The sequence below is a fragment of the Nomascus leucogenys genome, unplaced genomic scaffold (assembly GCF_006542625.1).
Source record: "Nomascus leucogenys isolate Asia unplaced genomic scaffold, Asia_NLE_v1 Super-Scaffold_241, whole genome shotgun sequence".
NCBI classification, from domain to species: Eukaryota; Metazoa; Chordata; class Mammalia; order Primates; family Hylobatidae; genus Nomascus; species Nomascus leucogenys.
Window position 1 is genome coordinate 1935606 of NW_022095767.1, and position 27868 is coordinate 1963473.

Sequence of the window (27868 nt, forward strand, 5' to 3'; positions counted from 1 at the left end):
CTGGCCAGGACACCAAGTTTCATCCCTTCTGAATGCACTGCAGCTTCTGAGAATGGGTAGCACTTATTGAAGACCTACTGTGTGCCAGGCATTCTCCACCTGCTGTCTCATTCCCGGCCACAATTCTTAGAAAGTACACAGCCTCAACTTTTACATTTTTTAAAAGTTTTTTATTTTTCAGTTTTTGTAGAGATGAGGTCTCACCATGTTGCCCTGGCTGGTCTTGAACTCCTGGCCTCAAGCCTTCCTTCCGCCTCGGCCTCCCAAGGTGCTGAGATTATGGGCCTGAGCTGCTGTACGGCTATGATTTTGTTAAAGGCAGACACAGAGAGGTGAAGTCATCTGCTAGAAATCACGGCTTTTAAGAGGTGGAGTCACATTCGAACTCTGGCCTCTGATGCCAGATCTGCAGGTCACATGTTCACCATGACCCAGATGACCCTGACTGCGCTCCCCACCTCTTCTGTGAGGCACAGGGCAGGATTCCACCTGAGGTGTGAGGAGCCTGGGACTACTTCTTTGGTCTCTTCTGGGGTTCGCAAAAACCTGGGGGTCCCGGGTGTGAAGAAGGGTATCTGCGCTCTCAGCGGTCAGGCTCCAGGCGCTGCGACAGGACGCCGAGGACGCGCTGGAACTTCTCAAAGCGTTCAGCGCGCGGAGCTCCCGCGCCCCGGCTACCCCAGAGCAGCCTCCGCACGAAGTCGGTGGTCAGGGCCTCCCTCAGCTCCGGGTTAGGCCGGAATCCTGGAAGCAAGGTCAGGTGGGCTGGGGGCTGGGCCCAGGCGCCCGCCTTGCCCCTCCCAACCTCCCCGCACCTTCCTTTCCCCAGAGGACTTTGACCCAACAGGGGCCCGGGAGGGACCTGCCCCACCTGCGGGATGACTAGGCGGGGTCAGAGGGGAGGGGGCTTCCAGCTCTCTGCAGGAATGGGGGTGGGGTGCCTGAGGGGCTCTACTGCAGTGCAAGGGGGCGGCCTGTTCCAGGTGCCAGATCCTGGGGGTCCCGCCTTAGGGGCTGTGGCTGGACGTGGGGCTGCCCCGGGGACGGGATCCCAGGTTGTCGGGGAAGGTGGGGGATCTTGCCGGGTGGGCTGCCCTAGGATAAGAGGGAGGAGTCGTTTTGGAGGGAGCAGGGCGTTCTTGGGGATCGAGATCCCTGGGGGGCGGGATCGTCTTAGGTGGGAAGGGGGAGTGGGGACCCGCGGAGGTGGCTCTGGGGGCAGGGCAGCCCGTTTTGAGGTGGAAGGCCCTGTTCCTATCAACACCGCTGGATGCAGCGTTTGCTTGGGGTGAGAACCTTCCTGGAGTGTAGCCATCCCAGTTTGGGTGGGGCTCCGGGAGGCGTGGCGAGAGGCTCCCCTCCTGGGACAGGCTGGGTTTGGGGGATCCGGTTAGAACTTGCAGGGTGCTCTGAAGTCTGCAGTCCAGCGCAGAGGGAACGCTCACCTCGCAGGCGCTGGGCTGCCACCTTGCGGAATTTGGGTGCGTCCCGGGCCATGTGACGAGCCCCGTGCAGGGTGCGCAACAACCGCTCACAGCTCTCGTCCAGCGGCCCCGCGACTTCCTCGCCCTCCAGCAGGCGCACCATGGGCGCCACGTGCGGCAGCGCCACCTCGCCGGGGTCGCAAGGTCCTGCGGAGGTGGAGGGTCTGATCAGGGTTTGGGGCTGTAGATGGGGCATAGCGCGGAGGTGGAACCTAGGACAAATGCAGGGGCGGGGCTTAGGACTGAGCGACAGCGGGGTCTGTGGAAAGGGGCCAGGACCAGACGCCCCGTATGGAGGGCGGGGGTCTATGGCGAAGGGGCGTGGCCTAGGGAAAGGGGCGGGGACAAAGGCTGGTGGGGGCGTGGCCTAGGAACAAGTCTCGTGTGGAGGGCGGGGCCTAGGGAAAGGGCCAGGACCAACCCTCATGTGGAGGGCGGGGCCTATGGTGAAGGGACCGGGCCTAGAACAGATGCAGGGACTGGGCATAGGACTAGATTGAGTCCTGTTAAATTTGGTCTGGGCCCCCAGGGATGCCAAGCCCCAGACCTTCACTCACCAGCGCCCTCGTCCAGAGCCCGCATCAGCGGCTTTAGCTCCTGCTCAAAGGCCAGCGCAGCCTCCGTGTGGCTCCTTCGGAGCTGGCGCCACGTGTGCTCCAACCGGGACACCTGAGAGAAGAGACCTGCGCATGCCTCCTTTCCAGTCTTCCCAGTAACCCGCACTCCAGCTTCCTCCAGTCCCTGCTCCCCACGAACCTGGGGCATGAGCAGGGCGCCCATGACCGCAGCCAGCCCGGGCAGGTCCCCCGCCGCCCCTGGCCGCAGCGCCAGCGCCAGCTCTACCAGGCCCCTCAGTGCGGCTGCGCGCTCCTCCAGCGGCCCCGAGCAGCCCAGCACCGCCAGCGCCCCGGCCAGCGCCAGTGTCTCATGCCTGCAGAGGCGGAGGGCAAGGGTCTGGGGGAAGTGGGGAGGTTTGTAATGCAGGGGTGAGGGGGGACAGGAGGTGGCATTGCCCCATCTCCCTTCTTCCCTGGGGAGCCATGAGTGGGGAGCTGTTTGGAGACCTTGGGAAGTGGGGGGAATTGGCCTCCCCCAACCAAGATTCCAAGCTGCTGGCTCACCTCTCCAGCAGTTCCAACCTCAAGCGGTGTCCATGGGGAAGAGTGAGCAGCTCCAGGCCAGATGAGACTCCCATGTTGCCCCGCTGATCCCTGGTCACTCCCAGGAGGCCTGTGGCCTGCAGAAGGGAATGGGGAAGTCAGGTGAAGAGTGATTATGTAGGTATGTTTGGGTCTTGCCCTGGGCCTGGGGAGGAGCATCCCAGAAGGTGACCCACCTGGCAGTCTACCAATAGCAGGTGAAGGGCGGTGCTCCCAGGATGGTGCTCCAGGAACAGGCCACGGAGAGTATTCAGGACTTGGGGTTCCAGGGGCCGATTCTGGGGGCCCAGCAGGCAGGAGGGGGCATCAGGGGGGCAGAGAGAGATCTCAGCCTGTGGTCTTGTAAAACATCTATTCTCTTCCTCCTCATCCTCCTCGGCCTCCCACCATGGGGCCTCTGGCTCTGGGCAGCTTTGCCTCGGGGATGTTCCCTGGACACTGGGCACTCGGGGCACCAGCTCGCAGTACGTTGGGGGACGTTCAGAGGCATCAGGCAGTTCGAAGGAGGGTGTCCGGGGGGGCTTTGTTGGTGCCTTGGCTTGAAGCTGCCCATCGGAGGCCCTGAGACTGTCGGCAACAGTTCCTAGGGGAGCGGGGGCCTTCAGCAACACGGGGTCACTGCCCGTTCGGGGCAAGGCAGATACGGGCATGGTGGAGGCTCCTAGAGGTCATACAAGAGGGGTCAATGGGAATACACGGAGAAGACTGCTGAATGGGCGGGGGTGAGAGCTTCATCGGCTACCACCCACCTGATTTATCCACTCATTCCAATAATGGGGTATAACAACCTATCTGGGTGCAGTTTTGAATTTCAACCACCTTGACAGTAGAAATGCTACATGCTTACACATGGTTGGAAAACTTTGGCATCTCTATAGTTCTGTAAATTATTTTTTAAATATTTTATTTTATTTTATGGAGATGGGATCTCACTGTGTTGCCCAGGCTGGTCTGGAATTCCTAGTCTCAAGCAATCCTCCCTCCTCGTCCTCCCAAGGTGCTGGGATCACAGGCATGAGCCACCTTGCCTGACCCTATGAATTCTGAATACTACATTCTAAATTTGAATTCTTTGTTTTTGCCCCTCTGACTGAAAGATGGTAAGCAGTGACCCAAAGAAATTAAAAATTTTTTTTAAAAAAGGATGAGCGTGGTGGCTGACGCCTGTAATCTCAGCATTTTGGGAGGCCAAGGTGAGAGGATCGCTTGAGGCTAGGGATTCCAGACCAGCCTGGCAAACATAGCAAGATCTTGTCTCTACAAAAAGTTAGAAAATTAGCTGGGCATGGTGGCATGCCCAGCCGTCTTGGGAGGCAGACGTGGGAGGATCACTTGAGCCAGAGGCTGCAGTGAGGTATGACTGCAACACTGCACTCCAGCTTGGATGACAGAGTGAGACCCTGTCTCGAAAAAAAAAAAAAAGATATCTATCTACAATTAAGTATAGATATATCTCTCTATATCATATCTATAGAGATAGATATCTATATTATATAAATATATAATATATATTAAAATTAAGTATATGTTAAATAAAATTAACATTAAATGTATAATGTTGCCCTATATACTATATATAATTACATTTATATATGATAGATATTTTACTTTTTTGTGATAATATATATTATATCTCTCCATAGATATATCTATATAAAATATATATATAATTAATATAGATATCTATAGAGAGACAAAGTATAAAAAATTCACAAAGCTATGTATGGTATGACACTCAGATAAGTGTCAAAGAAACCAAGCTTATTAAACTTTTTCTTTTTTTTTTATTTCCTCTAAAAAAATAAAATAAAACAAGATACACATGCAGAATGTGGAGGTTGAGTATCCGTGTGCCATGGTGGTTTGCTGCACCTACTGACGCCTCCTCTAAGTTCCCTCCCCTCACCCTAAACTTTCAAATGATGTCCTTTGTAAGTTGGTGGCATGTTGACCTCCTGGACTATTAGTACTTAAAACTGTACTAAGACTTTTGGGAGACTGTATTTACCAGGCCTTTGAATAGGCTCTTTTCTAGGAACTTGAAATCATCCAACAGTGCCTGGCTCACTCTGAGTTAAGGTCCAAAGTGCTCACAGTAGCTGAAAAATCCTCACAATCTGAGCCCCAGGGTCTCCCTCTCTGACTCTCCCCTCATTCCCTCTGCTTCAGCTACACTCATCTGTCCCTCCTTCCCTCCCTCCCTCCCTTCCTTCCTTCCTTCCTTTCTTTTCTTTCTTGACGGAGTCTCACTCTGTCACCAGGCTGGAGTGCAGTCACGCCATCTCGGCTTTTTGCAACCTCTGCCTCCTGTGTTCAAGTGATTCTCCTGCTTCAGCCTCCCGAGTAGCTGGGACCACAGGCACCACCACACCCAGCTAATTTTTGTATTTTTAGTAGAGACGGGGTTTCACCATGTTGGCCAGGATGGTCTTGATCTCTTGACCTCGTGATCCGCCTGCTTCGGCCTCCCAAAGTGCTGGGATTACAGGCTTGAGCCACTGCACCCAGCCCTTCCTTTTCTTCTTCTTTTTTTTTTTTTTTTATTTGAGACAGGGTCTCACTCTGTGGCCCAGGCTGGAGTGCAATGGTACAATCACGGCTCACTGCAGCCTTGACTTCCTGGGTTCAAGGAGTCCTCCTGCTTCAACCTCCCAAGTGGCTAAGACCACAGGCGTGCAACACCACACCCAGCTGCCCACTCATTTTTTGGTTGAATGAACAGCTTAAATTCTTGTTCTGACCCAAGAGCCTTTGCACTGCCTCTTCTTCCTGCCTGCTTATCCCCCAGTTATCCACCTTGTTACCTCCCTCATTTCCTTCAATTTTATTTTATTTTTTTCTGCAATGGGGCCTTTCCTGAATACTATTTAAAATTGCTTACCCAGGTACAATGGCTCACGCCTGTAATCCCAGCACTTTGGGAGGTCGAGGTGGGTGGATCACCTGAGGTCAGGAGTTCGAGACCAGCCTGATCAATGTCGTGAAACCCCATCTCTACTAAAAATACAAAATTAGCAGGGTGTGATGCATGTGCCTGTAATCCCAGCTACTCAGGAGGCTGAGGCAGGAAAATCGCTTGAACCCAGAAGGTGGAGGTTGCAGTGAGCCGATATCACGCCATTGCACTCCATCCTGGGCAACAAGAGCACAACTCTATCTCAAAAATAAATAATTAAAAATAAAATAAAATTGCAATATACATCTCCATCTTTATAGTCTCTATCTCCCTTACTCTGTTTTTTTGTTTGTTTGTTTTTTTGTTTTGTTTTTGTTTTTTGTTTTTTTGGTTTTTTTGAGACAGAGTCTCACTCTGTCGCCCAGGCTGGAGTGTGGTGGCGCAATCTTGGCTCACTGCAACCTCCACCTCCTGGGTTCAAGCAATTCTCCTGCCTCAGCGTCCCAAGTAGCTGGGATTACAGGCATAAGCCACCACACCTGGCTAATTTTTGTTTTTTGTTTTTTTCTTCAGTAGAGATGGGTTTTCACCATGTTGGCCAGGCTGGTCTCGAACTCCTGACCTCAAGTGATCCACCCACCTGGGCCTCCCAAAGTGCTAGGATTACAGACCCGAGCCACCTCACCCTTCCCTTACTGTTTTTTTTGTTTTGTTTTGTTTTTTTGAGACAGAGTCTTACTCTGTTGTCCAGGCTGGAGTGCAGTGGTGTGATCTCGGCTCACTGCAACCTCTGCCTCCTGGGTTCAAGCAATTCTCATGCCTCAGCCTCCCGAGTAGCTGGGATTACAGGCATGCGCCACCACGCCCGGCTAATTTTTGTAGTTTTAGTAGCGACGGGGTTTCACCATGTTGGCCAGGCTGGTCTTGAACTCCTGACTTCAGGTGATCCACCCACCTCGGCCTCCCAAAGTGCTGGGATTACAGGCCTGAGCCACTGCGCCTGGCCTTGCCTTACTGTGTTTTAATTTTCATCTTGAAGCAAACAAAATTGCCTTATTTTTGTGGTTCATGGTTTGTTGTCCTCCCATAGACTGTTGGCTCCCATCGGGCAGGGATCTTTGTCTCTTTCTGGTTCATTGATGTATCCTAGCACTCTGTGCAGGGCCTGGGATGCAGAGAGGGCTCATGTTGAATGGGGTTGGGAGAAGGATGGGAAAAAAGGGGCATGAGGGGGCATTCAGTTGAGTCCTCCTTTAGGTAAGACCGTCAGACTCAACTGCTTTGAGGAACTTACCCTGGATGGAGAGGAGCCACTCAGGAAAAAAATAGGGGAATGCGAATGTTCCCATCACTGGTGGAAATGTAAAGTGCAAAGGCCCCGAGGCGGGAATAAAAGCCTGAGGGTTCGAACAACTGCAAGGAGGGCTGCGTGACCAGCATGAGGAGGGTATGTAGCAGAAGTTGTTAGCAAGGTAAGCTGTGGTCAGGACAGGTACAGCTCCTTGGAATAATTGTAAACACACTTTTTTTTTTTTTTTTTGAGATGGAGTTTTGTTCTGTCATCCAGTCTGGAGTGCAGTGGTGCCATCTCGGCTCACTGCAACCTCCGCCTCCCAGGTTCAAGCGATTCTCCTGCCGCAGCCTCCAGAGTAGCTGGGATTACAGGTGCGTGCCACCACGCTCGGCTAATTTTGCGTTTTTAGTGGAGATGGGGTTTCACCATGTTGGCCAGGCTGGTCTCGAATTCCTGACCTCAAGTGATCCACCGGCCTTGGCCTCCCAAAGTGCTGGGATTACAGGCGTGAGCCACCGCGCTCAGCCTTGTAAACACACATTTTAAGCACCCACAAAGTGCCTGCGTGTTTTAAGTCATCGTGATTGTCATCATTTTCTAAAGCAAGAAATTGAGGCTCCAAGAGGTTCTTGCACCTGACCAAGCTCTCTTAGGTGGTGAGTGGCAGAGCCAATCCCTGAGCCACAGGCCATTCTGGCAGACACTCACCCATCCCAGCGGGGTCTTCTCTTGACTGCCCCATATGTGCCAAATCTGCAGGCTGACTGTTGCTCCACTTCCTTGCCCTGGGGGACAGAAGTGGGAGAGACCTGTAGTCCCCACCTAAGCAGTGTCCCCCACCAATATCTGGAAAACCCTGTGTCCAGTTACTTTGTACCAGTAAGTCTCAACCAACCAAGGTGACCTACGTCCAGGGGACTCTTAGCAACGTGTGGAGACATCTTTAGTTGTCACGACTAGTAGCATCTAGTTGGATGGAGCTCAGGAATGCTGCTCAGCATCCTACGATGCACAGGATATCTCCACCTCCTCCCCCACAACCAAGAATGTTCGGGCCTCAAAAGTCAACCAAGGCCGGGTGCAGTGGCTCACACCTGTAATCCCAGCACTATGGGAGGCCGAGGCGGGTGGATCACTTGAGGTCAGGAGTTTGAGACCAGCCTGGCCAACATGGTGAAACCCTGTCTCTACTAAAAATACAAAAATTAGCCAGGCATGGTGCACCCCTGTAATCCCAGCTACTCGGGAAGCTGAGATAGGAGAATTGCTTGAACCCGGGAGGCGGAGGTTGCAGTGAGCTGAGATTGTGCCATTGCACTCCAGCCTGGGCAACAGAGTGAGACTTCCACTCAAGAAAAAAATAGAAATAAAAAAGTAAAAAAATTAGCTGGGCATGGTGGTGCACTCCTGTAATCCCAGCTACTCTGGAGGCTGAGGCAGGAGAATTGCTTGAACCTGAGAGGTGGAGGTTGCAGTGAGCTGAGATCATGCCACTGCACTCCAGCCTGGGCAACAGAGTGAGACTCAGTCAAAAAAAAAAAAAAAAAAGTCAACCATTGAGTTGGAAAACCCTGGGAGTGTTAGGTGTTCTCAAGGAGGCAGGGAGACTGTGAGTACCTGAGAGGCTGTATCCGAGCTGGGCCATCCATCAGGGTGTCCTCGCTAAAGCTGCGTCGCAGAGGCCCCTGCCAAGTCACAGGCCTGGAGACCACAGCCCCTGTGGCCTGGGACAGTGGGCGCCTGCCTGTCATATAACTGTGAACCAGAGCGGGTATGCTGGGGAATTGCTCATCCTCCAGTTGAAAGAGGGCTGTGGGTCTGCCTGGCCGGGGACGCAGGGCCACACGGAGCACCTCAAAATGGAGGGCTGAGCCCCGCCAGCGGCAGGAGATCACGGGGTGGCCCCCACGGGACCCAGAGGCACGAACCAGGAAGTCACCATCTTGCTGAAGAAGAGCTTCAGCCTTCTATGGATGGAGGTCAGGGGGCAGGGGAATTAGGAATGAGTCCAGAGCAGTGGTTATGGTGGCTCCCCCAACCATCGCCCCCACCACCCAAGAACAGCTACCCCAGTGAAACTTCTGTGGCAGGCAAAGACTGGGAACTTTCACACTAAGTTCTGTCCCCCTTTATCTTGGCACCTAAGTAGACTATATTTCCCAGGCTCCCTTGCAGCTAGGGTTGTCATGTGATGAGAACTGGCCAATGGGATGTGGGGTAGAAGGGCTATGGGAAATATCCAGACCTGGCCCATAAAACCCTGCTGCACAATCTTATAGGTTGTGTCCCCTAGCTGTCAGCTGATATCCCCCAAAGCCCAGAGGGATGACAGAGCTACAAGATGCACTTGGCTCCCGATTGATTTATGGAGCTTTGCATCTCCGCTTCTCAACCACCTTGGACTATGACATTAACATGTTGACTGTGTTTAGCTGGTGATATCTTGGGAATGTTTGTTACAGCCACTAGCTGATGCTGACCAATGCAACATCTAATTTGGTAAATGCACTGGGCTTGTTACACAAATGTGGCTTCAAGAGAAGCCATTAGCTGGATGCTTCCAGATTGGGGCCCCCTCTTTTATAAACATTTGCAAGCAGTCTTATGCCAGCTGTGGTGGCTGGTGTCAAAATAGGGTAGGAAGGGTGGGGCACAGTGGCTCACACCTGTAATCCCAGCACTTTGGGAGGCTGAGGTAGGCCGATCACTTGAGATCAGGAGTTTGAGACCAGCCTGGGCAACATGGCAAAACCCTGTCTCTACCAAAAAATATAAAAATTAGCTGGGCGTGGTGATGTGCACCTGTCATTCCAGCTACTCAGGAGGCTGAGGTGGGAGAATCGCTTGAACCCAGGAGGCAGAGGTTGCAGTGAGCCGAGATGGAGCCATCACACTCCAGCATGGGTGACAGAGTGAGATCATGTCTCAAAAAAAAAAGGCTTGGGGAGGTAGAAGGGCCAGGACCCCAGAGAGAGGCAAAGTAGAGCTGAATGTGGGGTCTGGGGACTGAATAATAGATGTAGCAGACACACGTGTGTAGCCCTTACTGTATGTCAAGCACTGCTTTGAATGTAAAGGGTATTAACTCCTGTAATTCCTGTAACAAGGGTGGTAGGTATTATTATACCTTTTTTTTTTTTTTTTTTTGTTCTTTGAGACGGAGTTTCACTCTTGTTGCCCAGGCTGGAGTGCAATGGCACGATCTCGGCTCGCTGCAACCTCCGCCTCCCGGGTTCAAGTGATTCTCCTGTCTCAGCCTCCCAAGTAGCTGGGATTACAGGCACGTGCCACCATGCCCGGCTAATTTTTTGTATTTTTAGTAGAGATGGGGTTTCATCATATAGGTCAGGCTGGTCTCGAACTCCTGACCTCAGGTGACCTAACCACCTCGGCCTCCCAAAGTGCTGGGATTACAGGCATGAGTCACCGTGCTTGGTCCGTTTTTTTCTTTCGGCCTTTTTTTTTTTTTTTTTGAGTCAAGGTCTCTCTCGATGGTCCAGGCTGAGTGCAGTGGAGCAATCATGGCTCACTTACAGCCTTGACCTCCTGGGCTTAAGCAATCCTCCCATCTCAGCCTCCTGAGTAGTTGGGACAACAGGTACATGCCACCCATGCCTGGCTAATTTTTGCTTTTTCTTTTTTTTTTTTTGTAGAGACAGATTTCTGCTATGTTGCCCAGACTGGTTTGGAACTCCTGGCCTCAAGTGATCCTCCTGCCTCAGCCTCCCCAAGTGCTGGGATTACAGGCATGAGCCAACATGCCTGGCTTGCTATCCCTATGTTAAAGATGGGGAGACTGAGGCCCAGAGAGGTCAAATATCCTGCCGAAGGTCACACACAATATAAGTTGTAGGGTTTGGATTCGAACCTAGGGTGTCTGGGTCTAGATTATGGGATTTTAACTATTAAGCTCTACTGCCTCTCATGATTTCATGAGATGCTCAGGGTCCCAGAATTTTTGGGGGTGACAACTGAGTTTCAGATGGAGGTGGGAGCCTCAGATTTGTTTGTTTGTTTATTTATTTATGTTTTTGACAGAGTCTCGCTCTGTTACCCAGTCTGGAGTGCAGTGGCACAATTTTGGCTCACTACAAACTCTGCCTCCCGGGTTCAAGAGATTCTCCTGCCTCAGCCTCCCAAGTAGCTAGGACTACAGGCGCATACCACCACATCCAGCTAATTTTTGTATTTTTAGTAGAGATGGGGTTTCACCATGTAGGCCAGGCTGGTCTTGAACTCCTGACTTCAAGTGATCTGCCCGCCTCAGCCTCTCAAACTGTTGGGATTACAGGCGTGAGCCACCGTGCCTGGCTTGGGAGCCTCACATTTAGAGGGAAATACCAGGAGGTAGATGGAGTTCAGAGGGAGAGACAGCCAGAGCCAAGAGTAGTTTGGGGGCATTAGGACTCTCCTTAAGCTCCATCACCAATCTCATCATCCCAAAGAAAGTGATCATTTAAATATAGTGACAGTCCCCAGCCAGCCAACCTTCAAGACAGTCCCCAGCCCTCTGCCACCTGTCCCAATAGACCTTGGCACTAAGTCCCTCATTCAGGGACCCAGGAGTCCTCAGCAAGGGTGGGAGAGGCTCCCCACCAGACGGTGCTGAGGGCCTGCTGTGGGTGGTACCTGGCGGGACAGGAGGCCGTGGTACCAGGGTTGGCCAGCAAGGTCTTCTCCATCCTGTGGCACCTGCATGGAGCTCTTGGGGACAGAAGGTGCCAGGGCTGAGCTCTGCACTTTCAACAGGCCTCAGTCTTCCACATCTGTAAAATGGGAATAATTAGCCCTTCTTCTTGAATGTCTGGGTCAGCTCCTTCTATCCTCTTCTTAATTTTGGAGACAGCTCCGTCAAATCTTTTTTTTTTTTTTTTTTTTGAGACAGTCTCATTCTATCACCCAGGCTGGAGTGCAATGGTGCAATCTTGGCTCACTGCAACCTCTGCCTCCCAGGTTCAAGCGATTCTCCTGCCTCAGCCTCCCAAGTAGCTGGGATTACAGGCGTGCACCACCACACCCAGCTAATTTTTTTCTTTTTTTGTATTTTTAGTAGAGATGGGGTTTCATCATATTGGTCAGGCTGGTCTTGAACTCCTGACCTCAGGTGATCCACCTGCCTCAGCCTCCCAAAGTGCTGGGATTACAGGCATGAGCCACTGCACCCAGACTTGTTTTTTTTACATGTAAAGAGAGAGGTCTCATGTGTTGCCCAGGCTGGAGTGCAGTGCTATTCACAGGTATGATCATAGCACACTTTAGCCTTGAATTCCTGGGCTCAAGGAATCCTCTAGCCTCAGCCTCCCAAGTAGTTGGGATTACAGATGTCACCATCATGCCTGTTCCAAATATAATGCAATTGAAGAAAAAAAAAATGACTGAAGATAACATCATGCCACCCCATCTTGCAGAAATGTAATTAATGAATTCACTGGACCCCTATTTATTCAGCACCTTATGGGGTCCCAGGCTCTGTTCTAGGCCCTGGAGACATAGCATTGAACAAAACAGATAGAAATCTCTGTCCTTGGAAGCTGACATTCTACTGGGGAGCAGCACCTCCGAAAAGAACTAGATGATGGCGTACATGAGTGAGTGCTAGACAAAAAAACTAAACCGTGGATGGGATATAATGAAAGTACAGGTGCTGGGGTGAACACTCTTTTTTTTTTTTTTTTTTTGAGACAGGGTCTTGCTTTATTACCCAGGCTGGAGTGCAGTGGTGCAATCACAGCTCATGGCAGCCTTGACCTCCTGGGCCTCAAGTGATCCTCCCACCTCATCCTTCTGAGTAGCTGGGACTATGAGCATGGGCCACTGTACCCAGCTAATTTTTTTTTTTTTCTTTGAGACCGAGTCTCACTCTGTTGCCCAGGCTGGAGTGCAGTGGCATGATCTCAGTTCATTGCAACTTCCACCTCCTGGGTTCAAGCAATTCTCGTGCCTCAGCCTCCTGAGTAGCTGGGGCTACAGGTGTGTGTCACCACGCCCGGCTAATTTTTCAAATATTTTTAATAGAGATGGGGTTTCTCCATGTTGGCCAGGCTGGTCTTGAACACCTGACCTCAGGTGATCCACCCGCTTCAGCCTCCCAGAGCACTGGGATTACCAGCATGAGCCACTGCATCTGGCCGTGCCTGGCTAATTTTTAAATATATATATGTAGAGATTGGGTCTTGCCATGTTGCCCAGGCCGGGTGAACATTTTTGATCATGTGGCCAGGGAAGGTCTCATTGAGTAAAGTCTGGAAGGAATTCTGGGGAGTGTGCGAGGTGACTCTCTGGGTGAAAAAACATCCCAGTCAGGGGGAATTTAACTTACAAACATCCATGGCTTCTCGGCAACCTATGCGCACACTCAGAGGTTCTCTGGATAGGTGCAAGTCTAACCCCTATTTTTTGCTTTAGAAGCAACGCTGGGGGCCAGGCACAGTGGTTCACTCTTGTAATCCTAGCACTTTGGGAGGCAGAGGCAGGTGGATTATCTGAGGTCAGGAGTTTGAGACCAGCCTGGTCAACACAGTGAAACCCCGTCTCTACTAAATATACAAAAATTCGCCAGTCCCAGCTACTCCGGAGGCTGGGGCGAGAGAATCGCTTGAACCCGGGAGGCAGACCCTGCAGTAAGCCAAGATCACACCACTGCACTCCAGCCTGGGTGACGGAGCAAGACTCCGTCTCAAAAAAAAAAAAAAAAAAAAAAATGTAACCCCAGGGTTAAGATTTTTAAAAGGTCACATTTTGTAGCAATGTCAGCAAACAGCAATGTTGCCTTTGCAGATCCTTCTATTTCGGAGCCCATACATTTGGTTATCATGATGATCGAATTTAGATCTCAGACATTTTGGTAGTTTCCTGATAATCTCACAGGCCTCAGGGCCAGTGTGTCTCAGGTGTCTGGTTGGGGAGATTTCTCTGGATGGTCCAGAAGAAGAAAATCTGCTTCTTACTCTCCTGCAAGCTCTCCCCGCAGCCCTGCAAAGTCTTCTGGTAGGGTCTGCAGAGAAATTCCTGCCTCCTGAGTCAGCAGGAAGTTCCCAGACCAGCCCTAGGTGGCTTTAGGGGAGGAGCGCTGGGCAGGGAGCCAGCTGCCAGTGCCGCATACCTGAAGCCAGGTGTGTCTTTGGAATGCCTGTGCGCTTCCTGTTTGTCACCTGGACCAGGGCTAGCCTCGGCCCCAAGTTCCTGTCTTGTGTCTCCCTTAGTGAGAGTGAAGTTGAGTAAATAGCAAGGTTCTGGTTAGTTTGGGGACACAGGGTGGCCATAGGTCAGCCAAAGGCCAACTAAGTCATCCTCCTGCCTCTGAGTCCTTTGGGATCATTTATGTGGGCACGGAAGAGAAGAAGGGGGCAGAATCAGGAATCAGACCAAGCGTAGGGAGAGGAGAGAGGGGATTATTCATGTTCCAGTTGGATCATAAACATGTGTCCACGTGTGGGGAGGACGTGGAGAGTGGGAACCACCAGTACAGGCAACACAAATACAGATGTATGCAGGACTCGCTTTTGACATTGGTCGAACATTGCTGGAGCACTTGCTGTGCACCAGGCTCTGTTCTAGGACCTAGAGATACAGTGACTAAGGAGACTAAAGCCCGGCACCGCCCTGCCCTCCAGAGCTTGCAGTAGGCTGGGCAAGACAGACTGCAAACAAGCACAAGATGAATGGAGAAGACAGACCATTTCTAAGAGTTATCAATGAAAGTGACAAGCCAGGGAGATGTGATAGAGGAGGCTGGACAGGACAGCCTCTCCTCTAAAGTGACATTGGAACTGAGACCTCAGTACAGAAGGAGGCAGTTAGGCAAAGATTTGGAGGAGTCGCCCGGATGAGGGGTACAGTAAGGGCAAAGGCCTGGAGCTGAGATGCACTTGCTTTTTATATTTTACATCATCAAGGCGGCTGGTGTAGCCGGAATACGATGAGCAAGGAGTAGATAGGAGGGAAACGAGGTTAGAGAGATCAGGAGGAGAGACCAGGCAGAAACTGGTGGACTTTGAATTTTAATCTCTATGGCCCAAGGGTTTTAAGTGAAGGAGGGGCCCGAACTGATTCGCCGTTTAAAAGGATCACTCAGGCAGAAATGGAAACAATGGCTTTCTGTGCTGCACAGGAAATACACTTAGAGAGGCACGCCCAGGTAAGCCCGGGCACACCGACACGCGTAACGCACAGCGACCCACTCATTCGCGAGGCGACCTCTTCTACCCCAGATCCTCCCTGCGAGCCGGTGGCCCCACCTGGAAAGAGAGGACTCCCCATCCCAATAATCCGGGTTCTGGATCTGCCCCGGGGCTCCACTCACCTGGGCAGGACCCGCGGGGCTCCCACGAGGCTGGGTCCAGGCGGAAGCTGAGGCTTTGCGGCTCCGGGCTGCTGTCACCCCCGCCCTCCACCTTGCCACCGCCCCAGACTTCCCAGACCACACCTAGTGGGAACCCAGCCCAGTTACCTGACCACGCCTCCTTCAGACCCCGCCCCCTGCGGGCCCCGCCTCAAACTAACTTCCCAGGCCCTTGCTCCGCCCCCTTAAAACAATTTTTTTGCTACTAGCCACGCCCTCTTTTGCATCGCATCGCTTTCTCCATAGACCCTGCCCACTAGGGGAGCACCGCGCATCCTTTCCTGCCAATGGCCCTCCCCCTTGCACATAGCCACGCCCATCGCCGAGTGACTACGCCCACCCGCAACCACCTCCTTCTTAGCCCCGTTCCTTAGGGAAATAGAACAAATTTCATCCCAACGTTCCCGCCCCTTAGAACCTTGCCCCTCCCTTCCACCCGGGCGGCCCCAGGCACCCAGGGCCCTTTGGTACCAGGGCGGGGTGGGGTGGGGTGTCTCTCTCCCCTCCCCGCCAAGGCTCCGGGTCAGGGCAGGGCAACTCCCTCGGGCTGTTACGCCAGGCTGGGGTAGCTGCGGCAGCTGTGACGTAAGGAGGGGTGCGCTTCCTCCAGACCGCCCTCCCGGATTTTCCGGAAAGAAGCCCCATTTGGTGGCGGGTTTTGTGGAGAGACGTCCGGGAAAACGCGACAGCTTCCTTCAGTGACAGCACGCTGGAGCGGGGCGGGACTTTGGGGGAGGTGGAAGGCAAATCATTCAAGTGGTTTCCCAGGTGGGAGGAAGGGTGGGGAGGACTTCCATCGTGATGCCTGGAGACGAACAAGAGAAAAGGTGACAGGGACCTAGAGCAAGACAGAGGACACTTTGGCCACGTTTATTCATGAGTTCCTCATATTAACATCAGTCTTGTCTTGTAGAGACAGGGTCTTGCTATATTGCCCAGGCCGGAGTGCAGCGGCGTGATCATAGCTCACTGTAGCCGCAACCTCCTGGGCTCAAGCTATCCTCCCGCTTCAGCCTTCCAAGCAGCTGAGCCTAAAGGTGCACACCACCACGCCCAGCTGATTTTATTTTATTTTTTGTAGAGATGGGGTCTTACTATGCTGCCTAGGCTCTGGAACTCCTGGGCTCATGCGATCTTCCTGCCTTGGCCTCCCAGAGCGCTGAGATTACAAGCATGAGCCACTGTGCTTGGCCCCAGTAACCACAGTCTTAAAAGCAGTAGCAGCAGCTAACATTTATTGAGCACTTACTGTACACAAGGGCTGTTCTGTCAACTTGCCTTTATTTTATTTTATTTTATTTTATTTTAATTTCATTTCTTTATTTTATTTATTTTATTTTATTTTATTTTATATTTTATTTTATTTTATTTTATTTTTTATTTTATTTTATTTTATATTTTTTGAGATGGAGTTTCACTCTCGTTGCCCAGACTGGAGTGCAGTGGCAGCAGTCTCAGCCCACTGCAACCTCCACCTCCCGGGTTTAAGCGATTCTCCTGCTGCAGACTCCCAAGTAGCTGGGATTGCAGGCTAATTTTTGTATTTTTAGTAGAGACGGGGTTTCACCATGTTGGCCAGACTGGTCTCAAACTCCTGACCTCATGTGATCCACCTGCCTCGGCCTCCCAAAGTGCTGGGGTTACAGGCATGAGGCCTCTATTTTAATTTTCAAACAGACCACCCTGTAAGGATGGTAGGTAGTATTTTCATCACTTCCATTTTCCAGATGGAGAAACTGAGGCACAGGGCAACTAAACCATTTGCCCAAGTTAACCTGGCTTGTAAGTGGTAGAGGAGAAATTCAAACCCGCAGCTCTGGAGCTTTATCCTGTCTGCCTCCCTTTCAATCTTCGCAGGCCCACTTTCCCCAAGATGCTGCTTTGCGGTGAAAGTTACTCACCTACCATTTTACAGATGAGGAAATTGAGGCCTAGAGGGCCAAGGATGCTTGGAGATGAAAAGTTTTGATGCCTGTAGGTTGCAAAGCAGGGAATTTCCAGACTGGGCTCCCCCCACCGGCCCTGGCAGATGTGAAAGAGACTCCCGGGTCAAGAGCGGAAGGAAGTTTCTTCCTTATCCCCCACCAGTCTAGTACTGGTACAGTCAGAGGGTAGGGGCCTGTCCAGGGAAGGGGTCTAGCGCCTCCTCGTGGTTATAATAATTTAAAAAGGGGGCCCAGCACTTTGGGAGGCCGAGGTGGGCAGATCACCTGAGGTCAGGAGTTCCAGACCAGCCTGACCAACATAGTGAAACCCTGTCTCTACTAAATACAAAATTAGCTGGATGTGGTGGCATGCACCTGTAATCCCAGCTACTGGGGAGGCTGAGGAAGGAGAATCACTTAAACTTGGGAGGCGGAGGTTGCTGTGAGCAGATTAGCTGGGTGTGGTGGCATGCACCTGTAATCCCAGCTACTAGGGAGGCTGAGGAAGGAGAAGCACTTGAACCTGGGAGGCGGAGGTTGCTGTGAGCAGAGATTGCACCATTGCACTCTAGCCTGGGCAACCAGAGTGAAACTCTGTCTCCTAAGAATAATAATAATAATAATGACAATTTAAAAAGAAACTCCATGACGAGGGCCACGTGTTAGGTGGAGGGGGAGGGCCCTGCTTACACTCTACTGGGGTGAAAGCTAGGGGTGGGGTCAGAGAGACCTAATCTCATGAAGATGATTTCAGCTAATGATAAGGTAATGGCTGGGAAGCCAGTAAATGTTTGTTGAATGAGTTAATGAAAGACACTATTGGGCCTGGCGCGGTGGCTCACGCCTGTAATCCCAGCACTTTGGGAGGCTGAGGCAGGTGGACCACTTGAGGCCAGGAGTTTGAGACCAGCCTGGGCAACATGGTGAAACCCTGTCTCTACTGAAAATACAAAAATTTACCCGCGCGTGGTGACACCTATAATCCCAGCTACTCGGGAGGCTGAGGCAGGAGAATCGCTTGAACCTGGGAAGCGGAGGTTGCAATGAGCCCAGATGCGCCACTGCACTCCAGCCTGGTCAACAGAGCAAGACAAAAAAAAGACACTATTGCAGTCTATAAGGAGAGGAATGATGGTGGCTTGAATTTGGGTGGTGGCCATGGACATGGGGATAAAGGGATGGATTTGGGATAAACGTCAGGTGCAGTCAATAGAGCTTTCAATTATTTATTCATTCAACAGGTATTTATGGGGCATGCATACGTGCCAGGTGCTGCATAAGGGAGGGTCAGTAGTGAACCAAAGAGACACAAATTCCTGAATAGACAATAAAGTAACAAGGATGACCAGGCACCGTGGGCCACATCTGTAATCCCAGTGCTTTGGGAAGCCAAGGTGGGAGGATTGCTTGAGGCCAGGAGTTCAAGACTAGCCTGGGCAACATAGTAAGAGCCCCTCTCTGCAAAGAAACTTAAAATTAGCCAGGCACGGTGGCACAAGCCTGTAGTTCCAGCTACTTGGGGGCTGAGGCGGGAGGATCACTTGAGCCCAGGAGCTTGAGGCTGCAGTAAGCTATGATCATGCCGCTGAGCTCCAGCCTGGGTGACAGAAGAAAGAGGCTGGGCACAGTGACTCAAGCCCGTAATCCCAGCACTTTGGAAGACCAAGGCAGGCAGATCGCTTGAGGTCACGAGTTTGAGACTAGCCTGGCCAACATGCTGAAACCCTGTCTCTGTGAAAATACAAAAATTACCTGGGCATGGTGGCAGGCGCCAGTAATCCCAGCTGCCTGGGAGGCTGAGGTGGGGGAGAACCTGGGAGGCGGAGCTTGCAGTGAGCCTAGATCATGCCACTGCACCCCAGCCTGGGGGACAGAATGAGACCCTGTCAAACAAACAAAACAAACCAAACAAACAAACAAAAAAAGCCAGGCGCGATGGCTCATGCCTGTAATTCCAGCACTTTGAGAGGCTGAGGCGGGTGGATCACCTGAGGTCAGGAGTTTGAGACCAGCCTGACCAACATGGAGAAACTCCATCTCTACTAAAAATACAAAATTAGCTGGGCGTGGTGATGCATGCCTGTAATCTCAGCTGCTTGGGAAGCTGAGACAGGAGAATTGCTTGAACCCAGGAGCAGAGGTTGTGGTGAGCTGATCACACCACTGCACTCTAGCCTGGGCAATGAGAGTGAAACTCCATCTCAAAAGAAGAAAGAAAGAAAGAAACAGAGAGAAAGAGAAAAAGGAAAGAAAGAAGAAAGAAAAAGAGAGAGAGAAAGAGAAAGAAAGGAAGGAAGGAAGGAAGCAAGCAAGGAAGGAATGAAGGGAGGGAGAGAAAGGAAGGAAGGAAAAAAATAACTATAAAAAAATCAGATTTGTTGGACGAAGATCAGAGCTTAACCTAGGGAAGTGGGTAGGGCTGATGGAATGTGGAAAAGGCTGTGATTTGAAATCAGGGGGTTTAGGAAGACCTCATGAGAAGGTAGCATTTGAGCAAAGACCTGTAGGGGTGAGGGAGCTAGCCATGAAGTTGCTTAAGGTGGAGGACACAGCCCGTGCAAAGGCCCTGGGGCAAGGCTGTATGTTCCTGGCATGTTGGAGGAAGAGTGAAGAGGCCTATGTGGCGGGAGCACAGTGAAGAGGGGGAGAGAGGGAGGGGGGAGGGCAGGGAGGGAACTGGGCAATTCAAGCAGGGTTTTGTGGGCCTTGGGGAGGACTTGGGCTTGTCCCTGGAGGAAAGTGGGAGCCATAGAGAGTTGTGGGCAGAAGAGGGGTGTGCCCTGACTCAGATGCTCACAGGCAACCTCTGGTGGTGGCTGCAGGGAGGACAGACTGTGGGGGATGGGGGCTGGAGCCAGGAGACCAGCTGAGTGATGATGGGGCTGGACCAGACAGAGGAGGGGGTGAGAAGTGGGTGAATTCTGGGTATATTTCAGAGTGTCACTGCCACTGTCTGCATATGGAGGAAGCTCACCCATCTCATAGTCTAGCTGGCCTGACTTCCCCAGCCCCCCAACTCCCCGTGCCCAGGCCTGTGTCGAGTGGGCGGAAGAAAGAGATGTCAGATTCTGCATGGAAGGCGCGGGGTGGGGCTGGGCTGCAGGTGCTCCCCCAGCTCCCCGCCGCCCCATGGCTCCTCCTCCTCCACCCCCTCTCAGGGCGACAGTTACAGGCAAAGAAGAGGAAGTGGTAGCACTAGCTGTCGCTCCACAGGCGAGCAGGGCAGGCGTGCGGGCGGGTGGGTGGTGGAGGCCGCGAGGGTGCACGGCTGGCCCTGGGCAGGCGGCAGCCATGGAGCTGTGGCGCCAATGCACTCACTGGCTCATCCAGTGCCGGGTGCTGCCGCCCAGCCACCGCGTGACCTGGGATGGGGCTCAGGTGTGTGAACTGGCCCAGGCCCTCCGGGATGGTGTCCTTCTGTGTCAGCTGCTTAACAACCTGCTACCCCATGCCATCAACCTGCGTGAGGTCAACCTGCGCCCCCAGATGTCCCAGGTGAGCCCTCCATGGGCAGGTGTGCTGAGGGTTGGAGACGGGGGTCCTCCCCGGGGCTGACAGTCGAGGGGTTGACGTGCTCCACCTCTGGGCCTGCAAAGGAGAGGGAATATGCTTACAGGTCCAGGGCTGGCCCAGGGGGTGGTCACAATCTGAGATTCTGGGGTGGCCTCCCCAACCTTAACAGGCCCCCTGTGTGGGTTCACGGGCCCTGAGTTGGCCCGCATCTGGGCTGAGAACTGGCAAACTAGGGGTTAACTCTCTTAAGCCCCAGGCTGCCTCTACTGTGGTTCATGCCCCCAAATGGGACCAACCAGAGGTCTCGGGGGAGCTCCCCAGAACCCCCAGGGTGGCCATTGGGTTACCTGAGGCTTTGGACTCCTTTGACCCCCAGAGTCTGGATGTGGGGGAGGAGCCTCCGCCAACATCTTCCCCCACATGTGTCTCCTCCTCCCGGGCCCTGGGCCCCTTCCTTCCCCTTACATCTTCCTTCCCCTTGGCTTCCTGCCTGGGCCTGGGGCAGCATGGGGCAGGTGGGGGGCTGCAGCCCCTGGGATCTGAGCTTCCTCCCTGTATCCATCTCAGAGGAGATAGTAAGGCAGGGCCCAGTCCTGGGCTCAGAGAGTGGGTCCTGAGGTCTTGGTTCTTGGAAGAGCTGCATTTTCTCGGCAGGGATTTCTGCAGGGGCCCAGGCTGGAGGGGTGGTGGCAGATTTGACTGTGGCTGTATGAGGCTGGCTCAGGAAATATATTCAAATCCCTATTTGAATGTGGTTGGGTGGGCGTGTGATGTGGCTGCATTATGTTTCTGTAGCATCTTGTCTGGTTCCCCAGGGCTGCTGGGTGGGAACGGGGGACGGGGCAGGGCTGGTGGAGTCCCATCTCCTCTGGGATGAAAGGAGATACAGCCTTATCCTGGGGCCTGGGGGACACAGTCCTGCCCTGAGGTCTGAGGGGACAGCTCCCATCTGGTCCTCAGGCTGGCCCTGCAGATGAGGAGCTGGGAGGATAAGTTAATGGAGATGGGCCCATGGGGGTTCCTGGGGGGTGGTTTTCAGGGGCAGGGCCATTGGTGGAAGAGATCCATGGGCCTTTACTCCTTCTGTTTATTTTATTTTATTTAACTTTATTTTTTTTGAGATGAAGTCTCACTCTGTCGCCCAGGCTGGAGTGCAGTGGCGCGATCTCGGCTCACTGCAAGCTCCACCTCCCAGGTTCATGCCATTCTCCTTCCTCAGCCTCCCGAGTAGCTGGGAGTACAGGTGCCCGCCACCATGCCCGGCTATTTTTTTTTTTTTTTTTTTGTATTTTTAGTAGAGACGGGGTTTCACCGTATTAGCCAGGATGGTCTCAATCTCCTGACCTTGTGATCCGCCCGCCACAGCCTCCCAAAGTCCTGGGATTACAGGTGTGAGCCACTGTGCCCGGCCTTTTTTTTTTCTTTAAAGACAGGGTCTCACTCTGTCACCCAGGCTGGAGTGCAGTGGTGCGGTCTCAGCTCACTGCAACCTTAGCCTCTCAGGATCAAGCAATTATCCTGCTTCAGCCTCCTGAGTAGCTGGGATTACAGGCGTACACCACCACACCCGGCTAATTTTTGTATTTTTAATAGAGACAGGGTTTCACCATGTTGGCCATGCTAGTCTTGAACTCCTGACCTCAAATGATCCACCCACCTCAGCCTTCCAAAGTGCTGGGATTACAGGTGTGAGCCACCGCGCCCGGCCGCTCCTTCTGTTTTTTTTTATTTTTTTTTTATTTTATGTTTTATTTTTTGAGACGGAGTCTTGCTCTGTCACCCAGGCTGGAATGTGGTGGTGCAATCTTGGCTCACTGCAACCTCCACTTCCCGCATTCAAGCCGTTCTCCTGCCCCAGCCTTCCTAGTAGCTCGGACTACAGGCACACGTCAACATGCCTGCCTAATTTTTTTTTTTTTTTTGTATTTCTAGTAGAGATGGGGTTTTGCCATGTTGACCAAGCTGGCCTTGAACTCCTGACCTCAGGTGATCTGCCCACCTCGGCCTCTCGAAATGCTAGGATTACAGGCATGAGCCACCTCGCCTGGCCCTTCTGTTTCTTCAGTGCCAGGGGCTTACACCGTCCTCAGCTGGGACAGGGCTTCCCGAAAGGAGAAGGCGCTCCCCGTACCAACCTAAGCATCCATCCTCCGGCCACAGCCCATCCCAGCTTTGCCTACATTTGCTTAATCTTCTGGTTTCTAGGGCATGAGGAAGAAGTCATGGGATCTGTTAGGCCCCATCTGTTAGACCTGGCAGGGAGTCAAGGTCTCTGTGATGCTTCAATAGCAGCTAATGGGAAAGTGGATAGACTTAAGGATGAACTTCCATTCCTGTGTGTGTCTTAGCTAAAGCTAGTTTTTGGATGAAGGGTGAGGGTGCATGATGCTAATCCCTGGGAGAGCAGCTGCACTCCACATACAGTCCTAATCCTCTGTAACAGGGAACAATGGGAACCCAGGTGGGGTCAGGCTTTATGCAAGAGGGGACATTTGTGCTGGGGTTTTGAAGAGTAAATAGGAGTTTTTCTCATTGTTCTGGCTTCCTGTGCCCAGCTGTATCAGGCTGCAGGCTGGGCAGGGGTGTACCCAGACCCTTTCCCTCTGGGAGGGGGCACATTCCTGCCCCTACCCATTTTGTTGCCCTTTGAAGCTCGGCCCTGTGTCTGGTATGTAGTGGGGACGTGTGAGGGAAGGTAAAAGGTCTCGACAAGAAGCCAGAGGAAGCTGCCACAGGAACAACATCTCTGGGTTTCTGGGTGCCTAACTGTCCAAAGATTGAAGCTAGAGCTGTGAATGCCCCATGGGATGTGAAAGGGTAGAGGGAAAAAGGAATGGTGCTTCTGTGGAGGAAATGGCATAAATAAAGGTGTGCAGGCTGGAATGAGAATTCTTCCCAGTTTCTGTCATTTCTCTTCAGAGTCCTCTTTTTTCTCAGTTGTTTCTTGGGAAGAGGGTGGAAAGAACATATTGATCCATCCATTCGTCCACCCACCCACTCATTCATCCACTCATCTATCCCTCCAATTATCCATCCATCTGCCCATCCATCCATCCATTTATCCATCCATCCATCCATCCATCCATCCATCTGCCATCCATTCATCCATCCATCATCATCCATCCATCCATCCATCATCATCCATCCATCCATCATCCATCCATCCATCCATCCATCCATCCACTCATCCATCCATTCATCCATCCATCCACCCATCCATCCATCCATTCATCCATCCATCCACCCATCCACCATCCATCCATTCATCCATCCACTCATCTATCCATCCATCCATCCATCCATCCATCCATCCAACCACCCACTCATTCACCCACTCATCCGTCCATCCACTCATCCATCCACCCATCCATCCATCCACTGATTTATCCATCTATCAATCTATCCATCCATCTACTTTTCCATCCATCTATCCACCCATCCACCCACCCACCCACCCATCTACCCATGGATCCATCCATCCACTAATCTATCTTTCTTATTTATTTATTTATTTATTTATTTATTTATTTATTTATTTTTATGGAGTCTCACTCTGTCACCCAGGCTGGAGTGCAGGGGCATGATCTTGGCTCATTGCAGCCTCTGCTTCCTAGGTTCAGGCAATTCTCCTGCCTCAGCCTCCCGAGTAGCTGGGACTACAGGCACCCGCCACCATGCCCAGCTAATTTTATATTTTTAGTAGAGATGGGGTTTCAACATATTGGCCAGGCTGGTCTTGAACTCCTGACCTTGTGATCCGCTCACCTCAGCCTTCCAAAGTGCTGGGATTACAGGTGTGAGCCACTACGCCCGGCCCATCCATTCATCTCTCTATCATCCACCCGCCCACCGACCCATCCATCCATCTACTCATCCATCCATCCATCCATCCATCCATCCATCCATCCATCCACCCACACACCCCATCCATCCATCCACTCATCCACCCATCTACTCATCTATCCATCCATCTACCCATCCATCCACTTATCTGTTTAACCATCCATCTATCCATCCATCCATCCACCCACCCATCCATCCATCCAACAATGACAAGGTCTGCCAGGGGGCCCTGTTCTTGGTGCTGGGGACAGTGAGAATAGCACACACACACACAAAAGCCCCTGTTGTTGAGGAGCCTGCATTCTAGTGGGGGAGGCTGACAGTGAGGAAATAAGACAATGTGTAAGTCATCAGGAGGTCGTGTGTACTCATCTGGAGAAAACAAAGTGGAACAGGGTATGCGGGAGGCACTTTGACGAGGAGGGCTAGTAGTAAGGTGACATTGGAGCAGAGACCTGGGGAAAATTAAGGAATGAACCATGTGGATCTGGTGAAATGGTGTCCCAGACAGTGGGTACTGGCAGTGCAAAGGCCCTGAGGTAGGAGCCAGTCAGTGCCTGTACGTTCAGGGCAGCGACTGGCCCAGCTGGTAGGAATGGTGCAGGAGGTCAGTTGGATGAATCTCCAAGCGGCTGGTCCCCTTGAGATTTGAGGCCCAGGGAGAGAATGATACCATCATAAGAAGCCACAGCTATACCAAGACACCCAACTCTCAATTACGAATTTTTTTTTTTTAAATGAGACAGAGCCTTGCTGTCTCCCAGGATGGAGTGCAGTGGCACTGTCCCAACTCACTGCAGCCTCCACCTCCCAGGTTCAAGCAATTCTCTTGCATCAGCCTCCTGAGTAGCTGGGATTACAGGCGCCTGCCACCACGCCTGGCTAATTTCTGTTGCCCAGGCTGGAGTGCAGCGGCATGATCTTGGCTCACTGCAACCTCCTCCTTCCGGGTTCAAGTGATTCTCCTGTCTCAGCCTCCTGAGTAGCTGGGGCTACAGATGCGTGCCACAATGCCTGGCTAATTTCTGTATTTTTAGTAGAGACGGGGTTTCAGCACGTTGGCCAGGCTGGTCTCAAACTCCTGACCTCAAGTGACCTACATGCCTCGGCCTCCCAAAGTGCTAGGATTACAGGCATAAGCCACCACGCCCAGCCACCACTGTGCTCTTGAAATCCAAAATCTGGGCTGCAGAGATGGAACTTGAAGGCCAAGAGACTGGAGAGGAAAGAATAGATTGTTGGAAAGATCCACCAGGACATGGGAGCTGGTTAGACCTAGGATGTGGGCAGCTGCTGGGGCCAAGATGATGTTAAGGTCCCCAGCCCCAGTGAATAGTGGGGAGAGGGTGGGACAGTTAGAGTAGGGGGTGGACTGGGGAGTGGGTTGGGTGGTGGCTTAGGAGAGCCACACCTGGGTTCAAATTCTGGTACCACCACTTCCTGGTTTCACCTCTCTGAGCTTTAGTTTCTCCATCTGTGAAACATAGATAAAAATGGCACCTTTTAAGGCTGGGTGGTGGCTCACGCCTGTGGTCCCAGCTACCTGAGAGGATAAGTGGGGAGGATCACTTAAGCCTGGGCTGCAGTGAGCTGTGATGGCACCACTGCATTCCAGCCTGGGCAACAGAGAGAGACTTTGTCTCAAAAAAACAAAACAAAACAAAACCCTATTTTGCCTGGGTGTGGTGGCTCATGCCTGTAATCCCAGCACTTTGGGAGGCTGAGGTGAGAGAATTGCTTGAGTTCAGGAGTTCAAAGCCTGGTAACATACTGAGACCCTGTCTCTACTTTTTTTTTTTTTTTTTTCTTAAGAGACAGAGTTTTGCTCTGTTGGCCAGGCTGGAGAGCAGTGGTATGATCACAGCTCACTGCAGCCTCAAACTCTTGGGCTCAAGCAGTCCTCCTGCCTCAGCCTCCCGAGTAGCTGGGACTACGGGTGTGCACCAGCAATACCTGGCTAATTTTTTATTTTTTGTAGAGATGGGGTTTTGCTATGATGCCCAGGCTGGTCTTGAACTCCTGGCCTCAAGCAATTCCTCCCGCCTTGGCTTTCCAAAGTGCTGGGATTACAGGCATGAGCCACTGCACCCGGCCAGAATAGAGGTTCTTATCTTCATCCTCCCATAACAGGAAAGATGACACATGCCACTCACTGATCTATGCTTGCTTTCCTCACTAATCACCTTGGCAGTCTTTCCAAGTCAGTCTGTAGAGATTATAATTATTCTTTATAACATGACTGTGTATTCCATTTATTTTAAGAAAGACTTACATTTTGCTTGCCCTGTGCTAGACATTAGTCTAAACCAGGGAGGGGCCTGGCTGAATGCAGTGGTTCAGGCCTGTAATCCCAGCACTTTGGGAGGCCGAGGCGGGAGGATTGCTTGAGTCCAGGAGTTAGAGGCCAGCCTGGGCAACAGAGTGTGACCTCGTCTCTATAAAAATGAAAAATAAAAATAAAATAAAGCTGGGGGCTGAGTGCGGTGGCTCATGCCTGTAATCCTAGCACTTTGGGAGGCCGAGGCGGGCAGATCACCTGAGGTCAGGAGTTCGAGACCAGCCTGGCTAACACGGTGAAACCCCATCTCTACTAAAAATACAAAACTTAGCTCAGTGTGGTGGCATGCGCCTGCAATCCCAGTAACTATGGAGGCTGAGGCAGGAGAATCACTTGAACCCGGAAGGCGGAGGTTGCAGTGAGCTGAGATCACACCACTGCACTCCAGCCTGGGCAACAGAGTGAGACTCCATGTCAAAAATGAAATGAAATATAAAATAAAATAAAATAAAAGTAAAGTGGGGGAAAATAATTTCCCTATTCTACAACTGAAGCTTCTTTTTTTTTTTTTGAGACGAGGTTTTGCTTTGTCCCCCATGGTGTAGCACAGTGGTGCAAATGGTTCGATCAGGGCTCACTGCATTCTCAATCTCCCAGGCCCAAGTGATCCTCCTACTTCAGCCTCCCAAGTAACTGGGACTACAGGTGCATGCTACCACGCCTAAGATTTTTAAATTTTTAAAAACATTTTTAATTTTTATGGGTACATAGTAGATATATATTTATGGGGTATGCGAGCTATTTTGATACAGGCGTGCAATGTGAAATAAGCACATCATGAAAAATGTTTTCTTTTAATTAATTAATTAACTAATTATTTTTGAGATGGAGTTTTGCTCTTGTTGCCCAGGTTGGAGTGCAGTAGTGCGATCTTGGCTCACTGCAACCTCTGCCTCCCGGGTTCAGGCGATTCTCCTCCCTCAGCCTCCCGAGTAGCTGGAATTACAGGCATCCACCGTCACGCCCAGCTAATTTTGTATTTTTAGTGGAGACTAAAAATTTTGGGGTTTCGCCATGTTCGCCAGGCTGGTCTCAAACTCCTGACCTCAGGTGATCCGCTAGCCTTGGCCTCCC

The 27868-nt window shown here is 51.9% G+C and overlaps 2 protein-coding genes across 2 annotated transcripts in view; one reads left to right on the forward strand and one right to left on the reverse strand.

Annotated features, from left to right (window-relative positions):
• Positions 1-148: 148 nt before the first annotated feature.
• Positions 149-15338, reverse strand: SH2D3A (SH2 domain containing 3A). Its single transcript, XM_003282035.2, has 10 exons — positions 15137-15338; positions 11464-11600; positions 8452-8801; positions 7543-7619; positions 2821-3305; positions 2606-2721; positions 2241-2415; positions 2042-2153; positions 1446-1631; positions 149-744 (listed from the first exon to the last, which is right to left on the reverse strand). The coding sequence occupies exons 2-10, from the start codon at positions 11530-11532 to the stop codon at positions 584-586; spliced, it is 1731 nt and encodes a 576-aa protein (XP_003282083.2). The 5' UTR covers positions 11533-11600; positions 15137-15338; the 3' UTR covers positions 149-583.
• A 4932-nt stretch (positions 15339-20270) lies between these two features.
• The window catches only part of VAV1 (vav guanine nucleotide exchange factor 1), an 82655-nt gene continuing 75057 nt past the window's right edge, over positions 20271-27868 (forward strand). The window contains exon 1 of the mRNA XM_030807814.1: positions 20271-20595. Coding sequence (XP_030663674.1) covers positions 20392-20595 — 204 coding nt within the window. The 5' untranslated portion in view covers positions 20271-20391. The remainder of the gene's footprint in view (positions 20596-27868) is intronic.

Bases quoted from the DNA above. Each gene is read 5' to 3' on its own strand.
- SH2D3A (XM_003282035.2), bottom strand. From the start codon at position 11,532: ATGCAGGTGCCACAGGATGGAGAAGACCTTGCTGGCCAACCCTGGTAC. The intron at 2,416-2,605 runs GTGAGCCAGCAG...CCGCCTCTGCAG, and splicing joins AGGTTGGAACTGCTGGAGAG to GCATGAGACACTGGCGCTGG. The intron at 745-1,445 runs GTGAGCGTTCCC...CCTTGCTTCCAG, and splicing joins GGCAGCCCAGCGCCTGCGAG to GATTCCGGCCTAACCCGGAG.